The 19,833-nt window shown below is 43.6% G+C and overlaps 1 protein-coding gene across 5 annotated transcripts in view; it reads right to left on the reverse strand.

Annotated features, from left to right (window-relative positions):
- Window positions 1-7,975: 7,975 nt before the first annotated feature.
- RACGAP1 (Rac GTPase activating protein 1) overlaps window positions 7,976-19,833 on the reverse strand; it is a 34,431-nt gene continuing 22,573 nt past the window's right edge. For all 5 annotated transcript variants that reach the window (XM_010349801.2, XM_074402618.1, XM_074402619.1 and 2 more), the window contains exons 8-17: window positions 19,177-19,294; window positions 18,102-18,232; window positions 15,691-15,855; window positions 13,226-13,321; window positions 12,943-13,141; window positions 11,329-11,434; window positions 11,031-11,163; window positions 10,769-10,904; window positions 9,471-9,579; window positions 7,976-9,148 (exon numbers count right to left, since the gene is read on the reverse strand). In XM_010349801.2, coding sequence (XP_010348103.1) covers window positions 9,073-9,148; window positions 9,471-9,579; window positions 10,769-10,904; window positions 11,031-11,163; window positions 11,329-11,434; window positions 12,943-13,141; window positions 13,226-13,321; window positions 15,691-15,855; window positions 18,102-18,232; window positions 19,177-19,294 — 1,269 coding nt within the window. In that variant the 3' untranslated portion in view covers window positions 7,976-9,072. The remainder of the gene's footprint in view (window positions 9,149-9,470; window positions 9,580-10,768; window positions 10,905-11,030; window positions 11,164-11,328; window positions 11,435-12,942; window positions 13,142-13,225; window positions 13,322-15,690; window positions 15,856-18,101; window positions 18,233-19,176; window positions 19,295-19,833) is intronic.

Consider the following 19,833-nt stretch of genomic DNA (forward strand, 5'->3'; position numbering starts at 1 on the left):
CCTAGAGGTCTGGCGCACCCTGAGAACCAGCTCTCATGTCAGGACCTGGAGGCTCTGTGAGGTCCCCGGCACTCTGCACCACCTCTATCCCGGCACTGAACACCTGACTTCATAATTATTTGAACATCTGTCTCTAACAAGAATATCTCCTTAAACAAAATCATATTTTTAGTCTACTTCTCATATCAGGGCAGCATATTCCTCATCTTTATTACCTGTCCTATGAGACAGCCTTCTCTTTTTGTTGCTCCCCAAATCATGGCCTTTCAGTTTCAAGAGGAAACACCTTCCTCTGATATTCTAGACTTGATGAGTAAGTTGGTCAAAGGAGTGCAACACACGCTCCCAAAACCCTGCCCAAACAGAATGTCTAAAACCTCTCATCTCTCATGTGTTAAAGCAGCCTGGTGCCCACCAGGGTGTCATTGTTATTTTGGTGAGATCACTGATTTACAGTGGCTTTCCCCTAATGGCTCTGGGGTCATGACTGGGTCCGATCTTCATCCTGCCCCACACGTTGCCTGTCTGCTTCTTCATGCCATGTGTCTTGGACTGAGCCTTGGTTTCTCTGTCCTATACTGTAGATTCCTTTCAGACCAGGGGGAACTTCCTGTTTGAATCTCTCTAAGGCAGGGCATGGTGGCTCATGCCTGTAATCCCAGCACTTTGGGAGGCCGAGGTGGGCAGATCACCTGAGGTCTGGAGTTCAAGACCAGCCTGACCAACATGGAGAAACTCCAACTCTACTAAAAATACAAAATTAGCTGGGCGTGGTGACACATGCCTGTAATCCCAGCTACTCGGGAGGCTGAGGCAGGAGAATCACCAGGAGGTGGAGGCTGTGGTAAGCTGAGATCCCACCATCGTACTCCAGCCTGGGCAACAAGAACAAAAAGCACCATCTCGAAAAAAAAAAATCTCTCTTTGACCACAGCAAAGTCGCTATTTTCTTGGCCTGCACAGCTGGTTCATCCAACAGCCTATCTCACATGAAAAGCTAACACTTCCAACCCAAATAACATTGATTATAAGATACACTACTACTTTATGAGCTATGGGGAAACACTGCATTATATTAGTAAAATGCCATTGATTATTAGATGTCCCAATTCTCAGATATATTAACAATATATTTCCAAAGTGCATCTTTCCAATCAATGAAATGATCATTTCCTCTTCAAATCTTGGCTTTTTTTTTTTTTTTTTTTTGAGATGGAGTTTCGCTCTTGTTGCCCAGGCTGGAGTGCAATGGTGCGATCTTGGCTCACCGTAACCTCCACCTCCCGGGTTCAAGCGATTCTCCTGCCTCAGCCTCCCGAGTAGCTGGGATTACAGGCATACACCACCACACCCGGCTAATTTTGTATTTTTAGTACAGACGGGGTTTCTCCATATTGGTCAGTCTGGTCTCGAACTCTCGACTTCAAAGGATCCACCCACCTTGGCCTCCCAAAGTGCCGGAATTACAGGCATGAGCCACTGCACCCAGCCTAAATCTTGGCTCTTTACATCGGGTTTTAATGAAAAGAGGAATGGAGGGCTAAAGTGGGGACCATCTTAGGTGTCTTCTCCCTCCCAAGGGGATGGATACATTGCCCTCATATGCTCTCAACTCTGCACATCTGTTGCTGTACCAGCTTTTAAGTACCCAAGCCACCCCTTGCCGTGAATGTCTCCTCTCCCTCAGAGCCAGGAAGTCCGCTGAAGAGAAGCCCTCTTTTTTCAGAGGCAAACACAAACCACACCAAAATGAGACCACAGTTTTAAGGAGATACAGCCTAGCACTTCAACACCATTTATCCAACCACTTCCCACCCCACTGGGTTGTTTTCCCGGGAGCCTCCAGAGCAGTGTCATGAGAAGATGCAGAGATTAGTCATTTCTTCCTAATCAGGCTAAGACAGCTCGGTTAAGCTGCCGACTGCAGGTGATTCCCGTTAAAGCAAAGCAGCTGGAAAGGGCTTAGCCCCTTAATGCCTGCAGCTGTATCTCCACAGCGTGGCTGCTCTGCTGAGGGGCTGGACTCTGTCCAGAAGCACCAGGCGTTTAACCCCATTCAATGTATGTTAACCTAGGAGGAGAGAGCAGCCAGCCAGCTCCCTGGGAGGAAGGGAGGTGGTTCCTTTAAGCATCTGTCCACCCCCTGGTTTTGCTTTCTAATGAGAAAGAAAAATCCCAGCCCCTTTGAATCTCTGTCTCTACTAAAATCTGGACAAACTATCATCTCACAGGCAAAATGAGCTTTCTCTGTGGTGGAAGCAACTCTATTTTAAAAACTAACCTAACAACAGATTCACTTGTTAGTTTTCACAACAAAAAGACTTTAGGCCACTAACCATGGAGAGTCATTCTCCTTTGAGCTGGTTTTTTCCCCTCTGAGGTCTAAAGTAGTCTTCAGATCCCAGGTATGCTTATGTGTGGACACAGCAGACTGACCACTCACAGCCCTGGGCCCTAGGGTTGATGAAGGAGAACACTGCGCGGCCCTTGGAAAGCCCTGGCACAGAGCAGGCTGTGAAGAGAGATCACTTGAAGACTTCTCACTCAAAGCCAGATGGTAAGCACGAGACAGGGTGAGAGCTAATGCCACTCAGGGGGAAAGCCAGTACGTTAATCCACTGACACGTTTCTGGAAGCAGGCTGATGGCTTTGGCTCTGAGACTTGCCTGTCCTTGGCTTTGAGCTTCAGAGCACACAGGACACACAGGGGTGGCCTCAAAACAGACTGCCACCAGGAGCAACCTCAAGCGCTCATACAGCTCTTCTTGCTCTTTCCACACAGAAAACAGCTCTAGATCACCAAGCCCAGGTCATCCATTCTCCCAGGCAACCATTAGGAAATTCTGCCCCACATGCCTTCTCCAGCAGTCTGGGCCTCGCTGCTCTTTCTGGGTCACCTGCTGAGAATGCATAATGAGAATGCACACTAAATCCACATACATACAGTCCTCAGTGCACTCTGTGGCTCTAGGTTGGGTGTGACTTAGAAAGTTCTTAGGATTATCGGGAGAACTCCTGCAACGTAAACGATCATCTCTTTCCACAGTGCTGCTCATTTAATATTTGCTCACTTTGCAGAACAAGATCTTTCCTTGTATAGAATGTGAATAACACTGGCTCCAAGCAAAGGGCATTTACTAGTACTTATGTATCTAATAATACACTAACAGGCCCCAAAACGCTGAAGAAGTCTGATATAGCAAGCGCCAGGGCTGACCTTCAGACTAAGCTGTAACTCCCAGATTCTAACCACAGGTAACCTACACATTAGTTGGTGGGAGTTTGGGCCAAATCACCCAGTTGAATTTGTCAACTGGGAGAATATCACCTGTCCTGCCCCACCTCACATGGGTGAAGTGAGATCAAGTAAGATAATAAATGAAAGCACTCTGTATCTGGTAAATTACCATATTAAATTCCCTACAGACTTTATGAGGAATCAGTTCTTAATTCCATCTTCAGTGATGACCAGAGAAGATTTGACTGGTGCTTTATTATAAGTCTAAATACCCATTTACGTGTGTCTGAGCCTAGCACACAGATGGTATCCAATTGTGTAAGATATGAGAGTAATGCTGCATAAAAAACAATGCAGCTAAATGAAGCCTGGCAAGAGTTAGAGAGAGAGAAAGGTAGAAAAAAGGAAAAATTCCTGCTTCCAACTAGGAGTCCCTGAAAAGTAGCCTCCTTTTCCCATCCCACGCAATTGCAGAGGACAAAGCTCCCACATGCTACAAGGTTATTCCTGGTGACGTCAAGCTGTCTTCTACCTGACTTTGTGAACACAAACGATCAACAAACAGCTCTGAGAACCAATGTATAATAAATTACCCAAGTTAGGGACCTCCTGGCCTGGAGCCTTTGCTTATTTACAAAATATACCCCCTACAGGAGCATATAAAAAAATTACCAAGTTCTTAGGTTAAGTGGCCATTCTCCAAACCCTGTTTACACTATAAGCACAATGGCTAATGTGCCCCAACTCTGCAGGCTTGAAAGTTTTTGCATCAGTGGCTGAAACCTGAGTTATCACGTGGACTTATCATCAAAGCACATTGATCAAGAACCTACTGTGTGAGCTGTGACACCCTCAGTTCTCACATCTGGGTATCCACACCAGCTCTTCCCCTGCCCATGCTGAGAGCCTAGGAAAAGGTGATACATGATTGAGAGAACCACTTGGCATGCCAGGCGTAGCAGTGGGGCCTCTAAATGCTTTTCCAATCAGAAATCACTTACCACGTGCAATGTATTATGTGTGTGTATGTATCTATGTATTATTCTGTTTTCACACTACTAATAAAGACATACAAAGGACTGGGTAATTTATAAAGGAAAGAGGTTTAACGGACTCACAGTTTGGCAGGGTTAGGGAGGCCTCAGAAAACTTACAATCATGGCAGAAGGGGAAGCAAACATATCCTTTACATGGTAGCAGAGCAAAAGAGGGGAAAGCTCCTTATAAAATCATCAGATCTCGTGAGAACTCACTATCACGAGAACATCATGAGGGTAACCACCCCCGTGATTCAATTACCTCCCACTGGGTCCCACCCACAACACTTGGGGATTGTGGGAACTACAATTCAAGATGAGATTTGAGTGGGGACACAAACCGTATCAATCCATCTGAAGCTAGGTAGGTGTGCACAGGTAGACCCTACCATAACAAAACAAAAACAGGAAGCCTATCTTTGGTCCCTGTACTCACTCACCTCTCCTTGTCATTTTGTGCTGCCTAATAATTTAAGCCTGCAAGAACTGGCTGGGCACAACGGTTCATGCCTGTAATCCCAGCACTTTGTTGGGAGGCTGCAGCAGGAGGATCACTTGAGTCCAGGAGTTTGAGACCAACCTGGGCAACATAGTGAGACTTCATCTCTATAAAAAAACTAAAAATTAGGCCGGGCGCGGTGGCTCAAGCCTGTAATCCCAGCACTTTGGGAGGCCGAGGCGGGTGGATCAAGAGGTCAAGAGATCAAGACCATCCTGGTCAACGAGGTGAAACCCCGTCTCTACTAAAAATACAAAAAGTTAGCTGGGCATGGTGGTGCGTGCCTGTAATCCCAGCTACTCAGGAGGCTGAGGCAGGAGAATTGCTTGAACCCAGGAGGCGGAGGTTGCGGTGAGCCGAGATCACGCCATTGCACTCCAGCCTGGGTAACAAGAGCGAAACTCCATCTCAAAAAAAAAAAAAAAAAAAAACCCTAAAAATTAGCTGGGCACGGTGGGGCATGCCTGTTGTCCCAGCTACTTAGGAGGCATAAAATGAATAATAAAAGAACACAGGACCACTTTCAATGCCACTGGTTGAGTTCATAGCCAAAAATGAGTACTATTTCCCCTGGTAAATAAATTGTACACCCTAAACATCCTCTAACTAAAACTCACATGCCTTCTCCTATCTCTGCAAGCAGTGAATTCACCTTCTTAAAGAAGGCTGAGTTGTTAGACACCCAATAATAAATTCAAATTGTTGTGGGTGAATGCAACCATGTAATGCTTGCCCTGTTAGGTAAACATCAAACTCGGGAGTCTTACATAGATCAGGGAGAATGGCGGTAAACGTCACAATTTAAAGATTGTTTATTAGCAACTACAACAGTAAAATTAAACTGCATTAAAGGAGAGGAACATCAGAAAGGGTTAGGAATAAGAGATGGGGTGATAGTCCCTTTGAAGCACTGGACCCCCTTCCATGGCCCTCACATTGAGTAGGTATAATTTAATTAATTAAGCTCTGGAAAATCAGGCTGTTCCACAGGAAGTACTGTTGAAGAAGTTGAAGGTGGTATATATCTCCCTTTGCTATTATCAGAATTATTTTCATGACTAAGGTATCTTGGCCTAGCCCAAAAACTGAGCAAATGGTTGCCAACATTTGACACACTGGACCATTTCCTTTTCCGTTAATGGACCATTGGTTCCTGCATAGGGTAGCCTTGCCTTCACTAATGTTACACAATCCATTTACTTCTTCTACATTAGTGACTTAAAATGTACCTTGGGGAGATACTACAGAACAGCAAATATGGAACCAGGCCAATGCTAGGATTGCAAAGACATAAGAAAAGAGGTAGCATCTAGGGCAGAGTTTTAAAAAATAAAGCTGGCCAGGTGCAGTGGCTCATGCCTGTAATCCCAGCACTTTGGGAGGCCGAGACGGGTGGATCACAAGGTCAGGAATTCAAGACCTGCCTAACCAACATGGTGAAACAGTCTGTACTAAAAATACCAAAATTAGCCGGGTGTGGTGGCACACGCCTGTAATCCCAGCTACTCAGGTGGCTGAGGCAGGAGAATCACTTGAACCCCGGAGGCAGAGGTTGCAGTGAGCTGAGATTGCACCACTGCACTCCAGCCTGGGCGACAGAGCAAGACTCCGTCTCAAAAAAAAAAAAAAAAAAAAAAAAAAGGCCTAGCAGGCGTGTGTGAAAGTGGGTATGGGACCCATCCTCTGTCAATTTGCTAAGGCAGATGGGCCCTGCTGTGAGAGCTGCCCCCTCCTGGGAAAAAAGCCAGTAGGTTGCCTCCTCTCTCCACAGTTACATATTAAGCCTGCAACTGTTTACGTTCAATCTCAGATACATTCTGTTCACCAGCTTCAGAGTTCCAAGTGCAGGTGCCCTCAGTTAATCATCCCAGCTCACTCCAGAGTCACTTCCAGCAGTGAAGGATGTTCTAGGCAGTCGGCCAGCCAGAGGCAATTTTTTTTTTTTAAATCTGCAACCATTCTGGTCCCTAAAGACTTGTTTAAAAAAAGTTGTTTCATTTTTTAAGTATAGTCACATACTACGTAACGTTTTGGTCAACAATGGATCCCACCATATACAACAGTGTCACATAAGATTATGATAACCATAGTTTTACTGTCCCCTTTCTGTTTAGATACATAAATACTTACCATGTGTTACAACTACCTACAGTGTTCAGAACAGTCGCATGCTGTACAGGTTTGTAGCCTAGGAGCAGTGGGCTATACCATATAGCCTAGGTGTGTAGTAGGCCCCACAATCCAGGTTTGTCTAAGTGCACTCAGGTTCACACAACAATGAAATCATCTAATGAAGCATCTCTCAGAATGTATCCCAGTCATTTATGCAAATCATGACTGTTAATAATATAATGATAATGACAAGACAACAGGCACAGGACAACTCTACAACTCCAGTTTGGACAAAGACTGAATGAGAAATGGAAACAAACTCCTGGTGGTGGTAAGGCTGGGGTGGGTCCAGAGAGTAGGAAATGGAGATGAACAACAGAGTCAAGACACTTTGAAGGAAATAATTTTTCTAATTTTTTGAGACAGGGTCTCACACTCTGTCACCCAGGCTGGAGTACAGTGGCACAGTCTTGGCTCACTGCAACCTCCGCCTCCCTGGCTCAATTTTCTCACATCAGCCTCTCAAGTGGCTGAGATCACAGACGTGAACCACCACGTCTGGCTAATTCTTCCATTTTTTTTTTTAGAGAGACGGGGTATCACCATATTGCCCACACTGGTCTCAAACTCCTGGGTGATTCACAAATCTCAGCCTCCCAAAGTGCTCAGATTACAGGCGTGAGCCACCACACCCAGCCCAGAAATGATTTTCTTTTCTTTTTTTTTTTTTCTTTTTTTTTTTTTTGAGACAGAGTTTTGCTGTTGTTCCCCAGGTTGGAGTGCAATGGCACGATCTTGGCTCACCATAACCTCTGCCTCCAGGGTTCAAGCGATTCTCCTGCCTCAGCTTCCCGAGTAGCTGGGATTACAGGCATGCACCACCATGCCCAGCTAATTTTGTATTTTTAGTAGAGACTGAGTTTCACCATGTTGGTCAGGCTGGCTCTAACTCTCAACCTCAGGTGATCTGCCTGCCTCAGCCTTCCAAAGTGCTGGGATTACAGATGTGAACCACTGCGCCTGGCCCCAGAAATGATTTTCTAAAAGGCATTGAAAGTTACATTCCAAGACAAGAAAACCAGCCTCAGGTTCATTTTTCAAGAGCTATTTACTTTTTTCCAAATATTATCCCAAATAGGTGTTTTACAGACAACTGTCAATATGAAGTCAAACATTCTATAGAAGGAAATTTTTACAGACATTAAGAATAATTTTAACAGAAAAAAAAAAAAAGCTCACATCTATCTAGATGTGGCCATGTTCATGGGAAAATTTCAGCATCCAAAGTGCAAAGAAAAAATGAATGTGGTTTTTCTTATCACATAAAATATTGACCATCTTCCCTTATAGCCTACTCTTTATTGTTGGTTGGGATGCCAAAAAATGACTGAAGTTGGGCTCCACTGAACAAGGTTGGGGGCATAGGGGTCAAGCATCAGAATGAATTCAATTTTAAAAGAAAAACTGGCTTTGACCCCAAATGAACCCAAAGTTCAGCCAGCAGCACATTTGCGATAAATGCAAGTTGTACTTTCTCATTTACAAGGTTGTGCCACTCAACACTATTAAGAACTAATCATCCAAATTAAAGCTATGCATACTCCCATCACTAGTTCTGCCCTCAGTGTAGCCCCATTTTTATCAAAGCTCCATGTTATAGCTCAGTTCATAATGGGGAATGAAAAATTCCGGTTCTTAGAAGGAGGCATCCTAAATCCTCTGGTCTAATCCTTTCTTTGCCCCACCCTCCCACTTCCCACCCTGAGACAAGCCAATCTTATCAGATAGGTAGGATTTCTGTCATTGTCTCATGGAAATTAGTTCTAAAACTAGAGAAAGACCATTCATTCCATGAGCAGTATTTGGCTTTAAGCCAAAGGGATAATAACCCCCTTCCCCAAAAAGAATTACAACCAATTCCATACTAACCCTTCTACCCCTGGAAAGATCTCTCATCTAAAAGCTCCCAACAATGACGAGCACAAGGTGCTGATATTATGTGACTTGAGGAGAAGGAAGGGGAGATACATCGAGTTTTAATAAAGCCCTCATGCACAATTAAACTTGATTAAAAGCCTGGAGAATACTAAAAGTATTATTGAGTACAGGAGGCTGTAGAGCAGAGAGTACAGGTGTGCCCTTTCTTACAGTCGGTCAATGCAGGGGAGTAATCGGCAGATGTGACTTCACTTGAGCATTGGAGAGGCAAAAAAGTTGCCTTGTCGTCCTAGGTTGGTGGCAGACTTGCTTTTGCTCCCAAATCTACAATAAAAAGAGAATGAACTGGAAAAGTAGTCTGTAAAAAAAGGTTGAATAAACAACTATAATATTACTTGATGTAACCCAGTAAAAGTAAGAAACCCTAGACAACTATTTTACGAGGTACTCTTAGTCACCTACAGTGAGAGAGGAGAAACAGTAAAGACTTTCAGAACCTTTTTAAAGAAGGAATCCTTATAGCTCCACGTTCCCTTTTAAAGTCTAGTTCCTAGCTAAAATGTAATTCAATTTTTCTTTCAACAAGCTTCAATGTAAAGTCTAAGAGAGCAGCTGTTTATTTCCTAAGAAGGCCAATTCTGCATACCTGGGAGTGTTCTTGGTGAGGGTGGAACGAACTCTCTGTGACAGGGAACTAGATGAAGGAGTCTTGAGAAGCTGATGTTCAGGAGTAGTCACAGGTCCCAGTAAACTCACTTGAATCAAAGTTCAGATATATTTTTAAGAGAGGTGGGAGAAAAGAAGGCATCTTTTTAGATGGCTAGTTTTAAGCTGATTATCCACTAAAGCACTTAAGAGCTAAGGTTAGACACCTAGCAAAGTCCCAGAGATCATTTTTGTCATCACTTTGTAACACAGTAGTGTATCTTCTGAACTCAGTGAATAGCTGACACTTTTTGATTTATGCCATTCTCTAACTCTAAACTTCACAAATCTAACATCTAAACATCTGACTTTTAGCTATACCAGCAGAAGAAGCAATATGCTCCCTTAGAAGGAACTTGCAATAATGAAAGAATGGGTCTCCAATGCCAGTAAGACTGGAGTGAAACCAGCCTATTCATATAAAATTGTTGGTTAGCAATATAAATTGGCAAAAGCCTATAAGAAATTTAAGAAATCAAGTTGATAAAATACATCAAGATACATAAAAATGTTCAATCCATTTAATTCAGTGATTTCCATTCTTGAAAATTTATCATTAAGGGGAAAAAAGATATATACATATAGTATTGGAGTATTGGCTATAGCATTACTTTCAATTATGAAAAATTGAAAAATAATGTAAATATCAACTAGAACATTTAGTTAAATCGTAAAAATGTTAAGATTATATGAGAAAAAGTTCTCACAGTATGCTAAGTTAAATAAGACTGAATTATATTTAAACTATTATTATATATATATATATTTTTGAGATGGGGTCTCGCCCTGTCACCAGACTGGAGTACAGTGGTGCAATCTCAGCTCACTGCAACCTCTACCTCCTGGGTTCAAGCAATTTTCCTGCCTCAGCCCCCCGAGTAGCTGGGATTACAGGCACGAGCCACCATACCCAGCTAATTTTTGTATTTTTAGTAGAGATGGGGTTTCACCATGTTGGCCAGGATGGTCTTGACCTCCTGACCTCGTGATCTGCCTGCCTCGGCCTCCCAAAGTACTGGGATTATAGGTGTGAGCTACCACGCCCAGCCCATTATATCTATAAAGAACATATATTCATATGGGTAAAGAAAGGAGAACATGGAAAAGTGAAAAAAAATTAGGATGGTAGAATCATACAAATTTTCCTTTAATGTTAGAATTTTCAAACAGCTCTAGCAAAGGCCGGACTAAAACTCAAGAGGGCGTCAAGTCCATGAAGAAGCACAGCTTGGGCCTTACCTTTAATATCTGGTGTCTGTGGCGTTGAAAAGGCGTTTGAGTTTTCAATGACATGTAGGGGGTCAATGTTCTCTTGTTCCACCATCATGAACTGACTCCAATACTCCAGGGGCAAGGAAAGCAGGCGCTCGACCACCTAAAAGCCAGCAAATCTGCTAGCAAACTTCCAAAGCTCAGGGCTTCTCAACTTTTTCTCATGTTATCACATTACACAAGTTCACACATACATGTGCGTGTGACATACACACACGCACCTGCCTACCTTGGGTTGACGCTTGATGTCCTGTAACATTGTCACTGGGTCTGGATTGGGCACAGCATGGGCCACTATTGTAGGGCCAAAGACTTTAGCCAGATTGGCAACATCCATTTTAGTATGTGGACTCTGTGCCACGCTAAGCAAAAGAATATTGAATTAGATGTCTTGCTCCTTGCTTAAACGCAGACCAAAATATAAAAGAAAACAATTCACCCCTTGTACTCCCAAACACTCAACCCACACTATCTTCTCCTTGGAAAAAAATTCTCTAACTCCTGGAACAAGTTTCTGCTGTACTCACCTCTGCAAGTGAATCATGAGGAAAGCTAATGTGTCCCTGTTGGCCTGGGGCAGTTCACCAACAGCCTGGTACATGGCAGCTATGCTGTTGTCTTCATCTGTGATTTCTGTAATTGAAAAGAAAGCACCAAGAGGCCTAGACTCCTTTCCCTTGACAGCGGGCTTCCAAATTATCGACCACAAAGTCTCATCTATACAGTAAGCTTCTGAAACTCCTGATTAGTTCATGACTACATCAGACTCTAGTTTCATTAACAAGCAGGATACTGGCCAACAGCTCAATATTAGAAGTCAGAACTTTTAAAAAATCGGCCTTTGCAGTTAGGGAAAGCATCTGGCAGCAGACGTGCTAGGAAGACAGGCATACAATTGCAGTTACTACAATTACCAAGAAGGTATTCATTTGTAAAACTTATTTAAGGGCCTACTATGTGCCAGGTACTGCTCTAAGCGCTGGGGATATAAAGCAGAACAGAAAAAAACAAAGCCCTTGCCTTATGGAACCTACATTCTATTGGTGGAGTCAGTCAAAAAGCAAATACCTATCAAGTAGAGTGGTACATAAATGAAGAAAACAAGGCAGGCCAGAAGCTAGAAAGAAACAGGAGCTGTTTTTGTTTTTTTTTTTTGTTTGTTTGTTTTTTGAGACGGAGTTTCGCTCTTGTTACCCAGGCTGGAGTGCAATGGCTCAATCTCGGCTCACCGCAACCTCCGCCTCCTGGGTTCAGGCAATTCTCCTGCCTCAGCCTCCTGAATAGCTGGGATTACAGGCAAGTGCCACCATGCCCAGCTAATTTTTTGTATTTTTAGTAGAGACGGGGTTTCACCATGTTAACCAGGATGGTCTCGATCTCTCGACCTCGTGATCCACCCGCCTCGGCCTCCCTAAGTGCTGGGATTACAGGCTTGAGCCACCGCGCCCGGCAGGAGCTGTTAATCTAGACAAGGTTGTCAGGAAAGGTCTTTCTGGGCACAACATATATGAAGAGAAATATGAAAGAAATAAAGGAGCAAACCATACAGTACCTAATGTAAGTTGAGACAACAAATGTGCTGGCTTGGTATATTCTAAGAATTGAAAAAGCTCCAGCCTAACTGGAGAGGGAACAAAGAAAGGAAGGCTATTGTGTGCAATAGGTAATGAGAAAGGAAGAGAACAGGCAAGGGTGACATGCACACAGTTACCCATCCATCAAACTACTTGAGCACCTACTATGTTTCAGGTACTGCACTAGGCAGGAACTAAAAAAAGAGTAAGAAGTCCGGGTGCAGTGGCTCACGCCTATAATCCCAGCACTTTGGGAGGCAGAGGCGGGCAGATGGCCTGAGGTCAGGAATTCAAGACCAGCCTGGGTAACGTGGTGAAACCCTGTTTCTACTAAAAAGACAAAAAATTAGCCAGGTGTGGTGGTGCATGCCTGTAATCCCAGCTACTAGGGAGGCTGAGGCAGGAGAATCACTTGAACATGGGAGGCAGAAGTTGCAGTGAGCTGAGATCGGGCCATTGCACTCCAGCTTGGGTAACAAGAGTGAAACTCGGTCTCAAAAAAAAAAAAAAAGTAAGAAAACTACTGCTGTGGAGGAATTCATATTCAAGTATTACATCTACCCTTACCTGCTGCTTCCATAAAGACTTTGTTTAGGCGAAAGGTCAGAAGAGGTTCTTTGAGGTTTCGAAGAAAGTCTTTTAGAAGGCTACAGATAGCATGGATATCATCCACTTTGCTGAGGAGGGGTACAGTTTTCACTCTGAGGAATTTCTCTTTCAGCTCTTTTACTGTGCGGTCACAACCAGAGATCCTATACAGGCCTGTCTGTTTTCAAGATGACATTTTTATTTAAAAACCTCCTAATTAACACAAATAACAAATTCACCATCTCCTAGAGTTGACTCTTACCTCAGTCAGACCTCTCTGCTCAATCTCATTTACGCAATGCACAACAATGGAGGGGATCATTGGAGAAGTCTGGGGCACAAAGTCTGCCAGCATTCCCTGGAAAAAAGAGCTTTAAATTATTATTTACACCACGTAGACCAATAGATGAAGACCATATGTAAAGAACCATCTCCAATTTAATTCTCAGAATGGGACATCATGTCTACTTTTAAATTCCTATTACCAAAGCCTATATTAAAACAGAGACTCTCAATTATTTTTCCTACCTCCACACTAGGACTGATTTATGATCACGTATACGACACTTTATTTCTTTTTCATATATACCACACACTTATGTGAACAAGGAGTAAGACCACTAGTTATAACTACCTCCTTCTCATCCACTCAAGGGCAGCAGAAAACAAGCAATAATGAGGTTACACGTACTTTAATATAAACTAATTTATTACTCTAAACAGATTTTTTATTTTCTAACAGAAGAGAGCTGGCATAAGAGAAAAAACAGTTTTATACTTTCATTATTCTAAGTAAAAAAAAAAGTATTTAATACATCTTATCACAATTGATCATGACACAAACCTACCTATAGGGGAGAACTTCATGGTTCTACATTACAGTACAGAACATGTGGTTAAAAAAAAAATGTACAGGGATGGATAAGAACTTATAAGATTAGGGGAAAATAACACTTGATTTGCTGAGGGGTAGGCAGGAACATAATCAGCTTCAATCTCCCCAGCTCAAGTAAGAGTCCAACCCAGCCTCCTAAGAAGCTGCGACCACAGGTGCACACTACTCACCCTGGCTAACTTAATTTACTCTTTGGAGAGATGGAGTCTTGCGTTGCTGTCCAGGCTGGTCTCAAACTCTTGGGCTCAAGTGATTTTCCTGCCTCAGCCTCCGAAAGTGTTGAGATTACAGGCATGAGCCACCATGCTCAGCAATAAATAATTTCTTAATGGATTTAGTCAGTTTAAACTGGTTAAATATTTGGAAATAAGCAACTTAATCTTGATACCCTATTACGGAGTATGTCTAACATAAGAGCAAGAATATTCACAGATAAATTGTATGATAGCTGATACTTGCTTTAAAGTAATTCATTGGACAGTAGGAGGAGGTGACAACACTACTGATAAATCAAGAATAGATATAAAGGCTGGGTGCGGTGGCTCACACCTGTAATTCCAACACTGGGAGGCTGAGGTAGGCGGATCACTTGAGGTCAGGAGTTTGAGAGCAGCTTGGCCAACATGGCAAAACCCCATCCCTACTAAAAATACAAAAGATTAGTCGAGCACGGTGGCTCATGCCTGTAGTCCCAGCCACTTGGGAGGCTGAGGCACAAGAATCACTTGAGCCCAGGAGACAGAGACTACAGTGAGCCGAGGTTGCAACACTTCACTCCAGCCTGGGCAACAGAAGGAAACTGTCTCCAAAAAAAAAAAAAAAACTTTAAAAAAAGAATGGACACGGCCAGGCATGCTGCCTCACCCCTGTAATCCCAGCACTTTGAAAGGCTGAGGTGGGTGGATCACTTGAGGTCAGGAGTTCAAGACCAGCATGGCCAACATGGTGAAACTTCATCTCTACTAAAACTACAACAACAAAAAAAATCAGCCAGGCATGGTGGTGGTGCATGTAATCCCAGCTACTCAGGAAGCTGGGGCAAGAGAATCACTTGAGCCCAGAGGGGCAAAGGTTGCAGTGAGCTGAGGTCATGCCACTACACTCCAGCCTAAGCAATAAAGTGAGACTCTCTCAAAAAAAAAAAAAAAGAGAGAGAGAGAGAGTGGAAACTAGTTAGTAATCATGGAAGTTAAGTTGTAAGAACCAAGGGTTAGTTATACTCATCTCTCTAGTTCTATATGTCTAAAATCTTCTAAAACGGGATGAGGGGAAGGAAGGAAGAGGAAGAAAGGAAAAGCAGGGAAGAAGAAGAAGGAAAAGGGGGAGGGGAAAGAAGTTTGGTTTAGAAAGGACAGACATACCCAAACAGGACTCTTCTACAAGTAAATATTTTGCAATTCTATTCATTATTTGTGGAAAGAAATATATTTGGGATCATTAATTTTATTTTCTTTTCTTTTTTGAGACAGACTCTCGCTCTGTCACCAGGGTGGAATGCAGTGGTGCAATCTTGGCTCATTGCAATCTCTGCCTCCCAAGTTCAAGCAATTCTCCTGCCTCAGCCTCCTAAGTAGCTGGAATTACAGGCACGTGCCACCATGCCCAGCTGATTTTTTGCATTTTTAGTAGAGATGGAGTTTCACCATGTTTGCCAGGATGATCTTGATCTCTTAACCTTGTGATCCGCTGGCCTCTGCCTCCCAAAATGCTGGGATTACAGGCATGAGCCACCGCTGGCCTGGGATCATTAATTTTAGAACAAAAACTGACACTAAGTCTTTGAAAGGCTAATAAAGAGGCCATAGAACAATGATGGCTCACATAAGTCATACCTCTCCAATCTTGACAGGTGTTCCTATCAGGGTAGGAATGCAGGGAAGGGGACAGCGGTCCCGACATTCTGGATGAGAGACCACACGACAGTCTCGACACTTCAGAGATAGTTTGCCAAATTTTATCCGCTTTCCACATGGAACACAGGACTCAGGTTTAATAACCTGGGATAACATAGGGCAAAAGGAACAGAGTGATATAAATTAGAAAATAATTAACATAATCAACTAAACTTTTTTTGTGTGTGTGACGGAGTCTCACTCTGTCACCTGGGCTGGAGTGCAGTGGCACGACTTTGGCTCACTGCAACCCCCACCTCCCAGGTTCAAGCAATTCTCCTGCCTCAGCCTCCTGAATAGCTGGATTACAGGTGCCCGCCACTATGCCCAGCTAATTTTTTATATTTTTAGTAGGGATGGGTGTTTCATTATGTTGGCCAGGCTGGTCTTGAACTCCCGACCTCATGATTTGCCCACCTCAGCCTCCCAAAGTGCTGGGATTACAGGTGTGAGCCACCGTGACCGGCCTCTTTGTTTTTTTTGAGATGGAGTTTTGCTCGTTGCCCAGGCTGGAGAGCAATGGTGCCATCTCGGCTCACTGCAAACTCCACCTCCTGGATTCAAGTGATTCTCATGCCTCAGTCTTCTAAGTAGCTGGAATTACAGGCATGTGCCACCATACCTGGCTAATTTTCTTATTATTAGTAGAAACGGAGTTTCTCCATGTCGGTCAGACTCATCTGGAATTCCCAACCTCAGGTGATCCACACACCACAGCCTCCCAAAGTGTTGGGATTATAGGCACGAGCCACCGCACCGTAATGAACTAACATTTATTGAGCACTTAGTATGCGCTAAAAAACTTTCTAAGCCCTTTACATGTATTTACGTATGTAATTCTCACAGTAATCCCATAAGATAGGTTTTGTGTTCTTCATTTTGAGGAAACAGAAGCAAAAAGAGGTTAAGTAATTTGTTTAAGGCCATCCAGCTGGAAGGCAGCAGTGTGTGGTAATGAAAAGAACTTGTTTACAAGAAGCAGAAAACCTGGAGGTTGGCAGGGCATGGTGGGCTCACATCTGTAATCCCAACACTTTGGGAGGCTGAGGCTGGTGGATCACCACAGATCACCTGAGGTCAGGAGGTTGACACCAGGCTGGCCAACACGTTAAAACCCCGTCGCTACTAAAAATGCAAAAATTAGCCAAGTGTGGTGGTGGGCGCCTATAATCCCAGCTATTCGAGAGGCTGAGGCAGGAGAATCACTTGACCCAGGAGGTGGAGGTTGCAGTGGGCCGAAATTGTGCCACTGCACTCCAGCCTAGGCAACAGAGTGAGACTCTCTTTCAAAAAAAAAAGAAAAGAAAAGAAAACCTTGATGTTAAATCTTTTACTTACTATCATGTGGCTCAAAAATGTCAATGAACTCCTCTAAGCCTCCATTACTTTGCTTGGATTTTTTCTTTTTTCTTTTTTTTTTTTTTGGAGATGGAGTTTCACTCTGTTGCCCAGGTTGGAGTGCAGTGGCTCGATCTTTGCTCATTGCAACTTATGCCTCCCAGATTCAAGTGATTCTCCTGCCTCGGCCTCCTAAGTAGATGGGACTACAGGCACCCATCACCATGCCCGGCTAATTTTCTGCATTTTAGTAGAGACAAGGTTTCATCATGTTACCCAGGCTGGTCTAAAACTCCTGAGCTCAGGCAATCTGCCTGCCTCAGCCTCCCAAAGTACTAGAATTGCAGGAATGAGCCACCGCACCAGCCTGCTTGGATTTTTATAAGGAAATCAAACGGTACAAAAGCAAAACATTTTTTTAAAATGTATGTGCTATATTCAAGAAAAAATGTAAACATGTGTCACTAAAAGTACTAACAATGGGCCAGGCACAGTAGCTCATGCCTACAATCTCAGTACTTTGGGAGTTGAGGCAAGGGGATCACTTGAGCCCAGGAGTTTGAGACCAGCCTGGGCAACACAGCATGACCTGGTCTCTACAAAAATATTAAAAATTAGCCAGGCATGGTGGCACACACCTGTATCCCCACTACTCAGGAGGCTGAGATGAGAGGGTTGTTTGAGCCTAAGAAGTTAAAGCTGCATTGAGCTATAATCACGCCACTGTACTCCAGCCTGGGTGACAGAGTGAGACTCTGTCTCAAAAAAAAAAAAAGTACTAACAATTGTTTCAGAAAAGTTGCTCTCTTTAATTTAGTATTACTCACAGAATGAAAAAAAACTTACCTCTGTAACCAATAGTTACTTCTGGAGAGTAAAATTGGAAAGAGGAAGGAAATTTGACATTTAACTTTATAACAGTAAGGTATTTAACTTTATTCCTGGTATTTATTACTTTCACAATTAAAAAATCAAAACATGCCTAAACCAAAAAGGAGCAATCACAGATTTACCGTCTTAGAGACAAAGTCATGCAGGCGCATCCCTCCGTTATTCTGTGGCGTGCCCACGTTGTCTGTCTCAGTTCTTGGCTCTAGTTGCCTGCTGTTCAGGGTGGAGTCACTGTTCCAAGGTTGTAAAGTACCTAGAAAACAAGCAACTTCAAGCTTTGTGTCTTAGGTATTTTGCTCCTTCTAAATTTTAGTTCCAATTTTAATGGGGAGATAGACAGTAATCTGTCATCATAGCCAAAAGTGAATGCCAATGGCTATGTAATACAAAAGTTTTGGGCTGGGCGCAGTGGGTCATGCCTGTAATACCAGCACTTTGGGAGGCAAAGGCAGATGGATGACAAGGTCAGGAGATTAAGACCATCCTGGCCAACATGCTGAAACACCGTATCTACTAAAATACAAAAAATTAGCCAGGCAAGGTGGTGCACACCTGTAGTCCCAGCTACTCAGGAGGCTGAGGCAGAGAATCCTGTGGACCTGGGCAGTGGAGGTTGCAGGGAACCAAGATTGGACCACTATACTCCAGCCTGGTGACAGGGCAAGATTCTGCCTCAAAAAATAAAAATAAAAATAAATTTGGCCGGTGCAGTGGCTCACGGCTATAATCTCAGCATTTTGAGAGGCTGAGACAGGCAGATCATGAGGTAAGGAGATCCAGACCATCCTGGCCAACATGGTGAAACCCTGTCTCTACTAAAACACAAAAAATTAAGCAGACATGGTGATGCACACCTATAATCCCAGCTACTCGAGAGGCCGAGGCAGAGGAATTGCTTGAACCTGGGAGGCAGAGATTGCAGTGAGCTGAGATCATGACACTGCAGACACTGCACTCCAGCCTGGGCAACAGAGCGAGACTGTCTCAAAAACAAAAACAAAAACAAAAAAAGTTTCAAGAAAAACTGGTTATGGAAGCAGGCTAGCAATCCAAAGGTAAAGCATGACACAAATAGTTCTCTGGTCCAAAACTACCCACTACACCTAATCCCTGCCTCAGGAGGGTTCTAAGAAACCAACTCTCCAAAATTTTACTAGTTGTTTTACACAGGCCAGTTTAGTCACAAATTCAATGGACCTGTTTTCCTTTGGCTCCTGGTCCAATATGGCACAGTCTCAATAGTGGACACAGCTTCGATGGGCCCGCCATCATTGGGAACAGTCACTGTAGTTTTTGCAACTATGGATTCATTCCCCTGCAACAAAAGTAGTAATGAGGGAAAGACAAAGACTCTAACTTACCCTCCACTATAGGGTATTTTGGAAGAGGTAAAACATTCCTTAGTCTTAGTCAAAACTTAAGGCCCCAGTCTGAAACTTTTTTTTTGTTTTCTTTGAGACAGAGTCTCACTCTATCACCTAGGCTGGAGCACAGTGGCGCAATCTTGGCTCACTGTAACCTCCACCTCCCAGGTTCAAGCGATTCTCCTACCTCTGTCTCAGCCTCCCGAGTAGCTGGGATTACAAGCGCATGCTACCACATCCGACTGATTTTTGTATTTTTAGTAGAGACGGGGTTTCACCATGTTGGCCAGGCTGGTCTCAAACTCCTGACCTTCAGTGATCTGCCTGCCTCAGCCTCCCAAAGTGCTGGGATTATAGGCATGAGTCACTGCACCCGACCTGAAACATTCTTATGTTGAAATGTCATGCTTGGCTGGGTGCGGTGGCTCATGCCTGTAATGCCAGCATTTTGGGAGGCAGAGGCAAGAAGATCACTTGAGCCCATCCTCGG

Source organism: Saimiri boliviensis, chromosome 7, assembly GCF_048565385.1.
Source record: "Saimiri boliviensis isolate mSaiBol1 chromosome 7, mSaiBol1.pri, whole genome shotgun sequence".
Classification (NCBI taxonomy): domain Eukaryota; kingdom Metazoa; phylum Chordata; class Mammalia; order Primates; family Cebidae; genus Saimiri; species Saimiri boliviensis.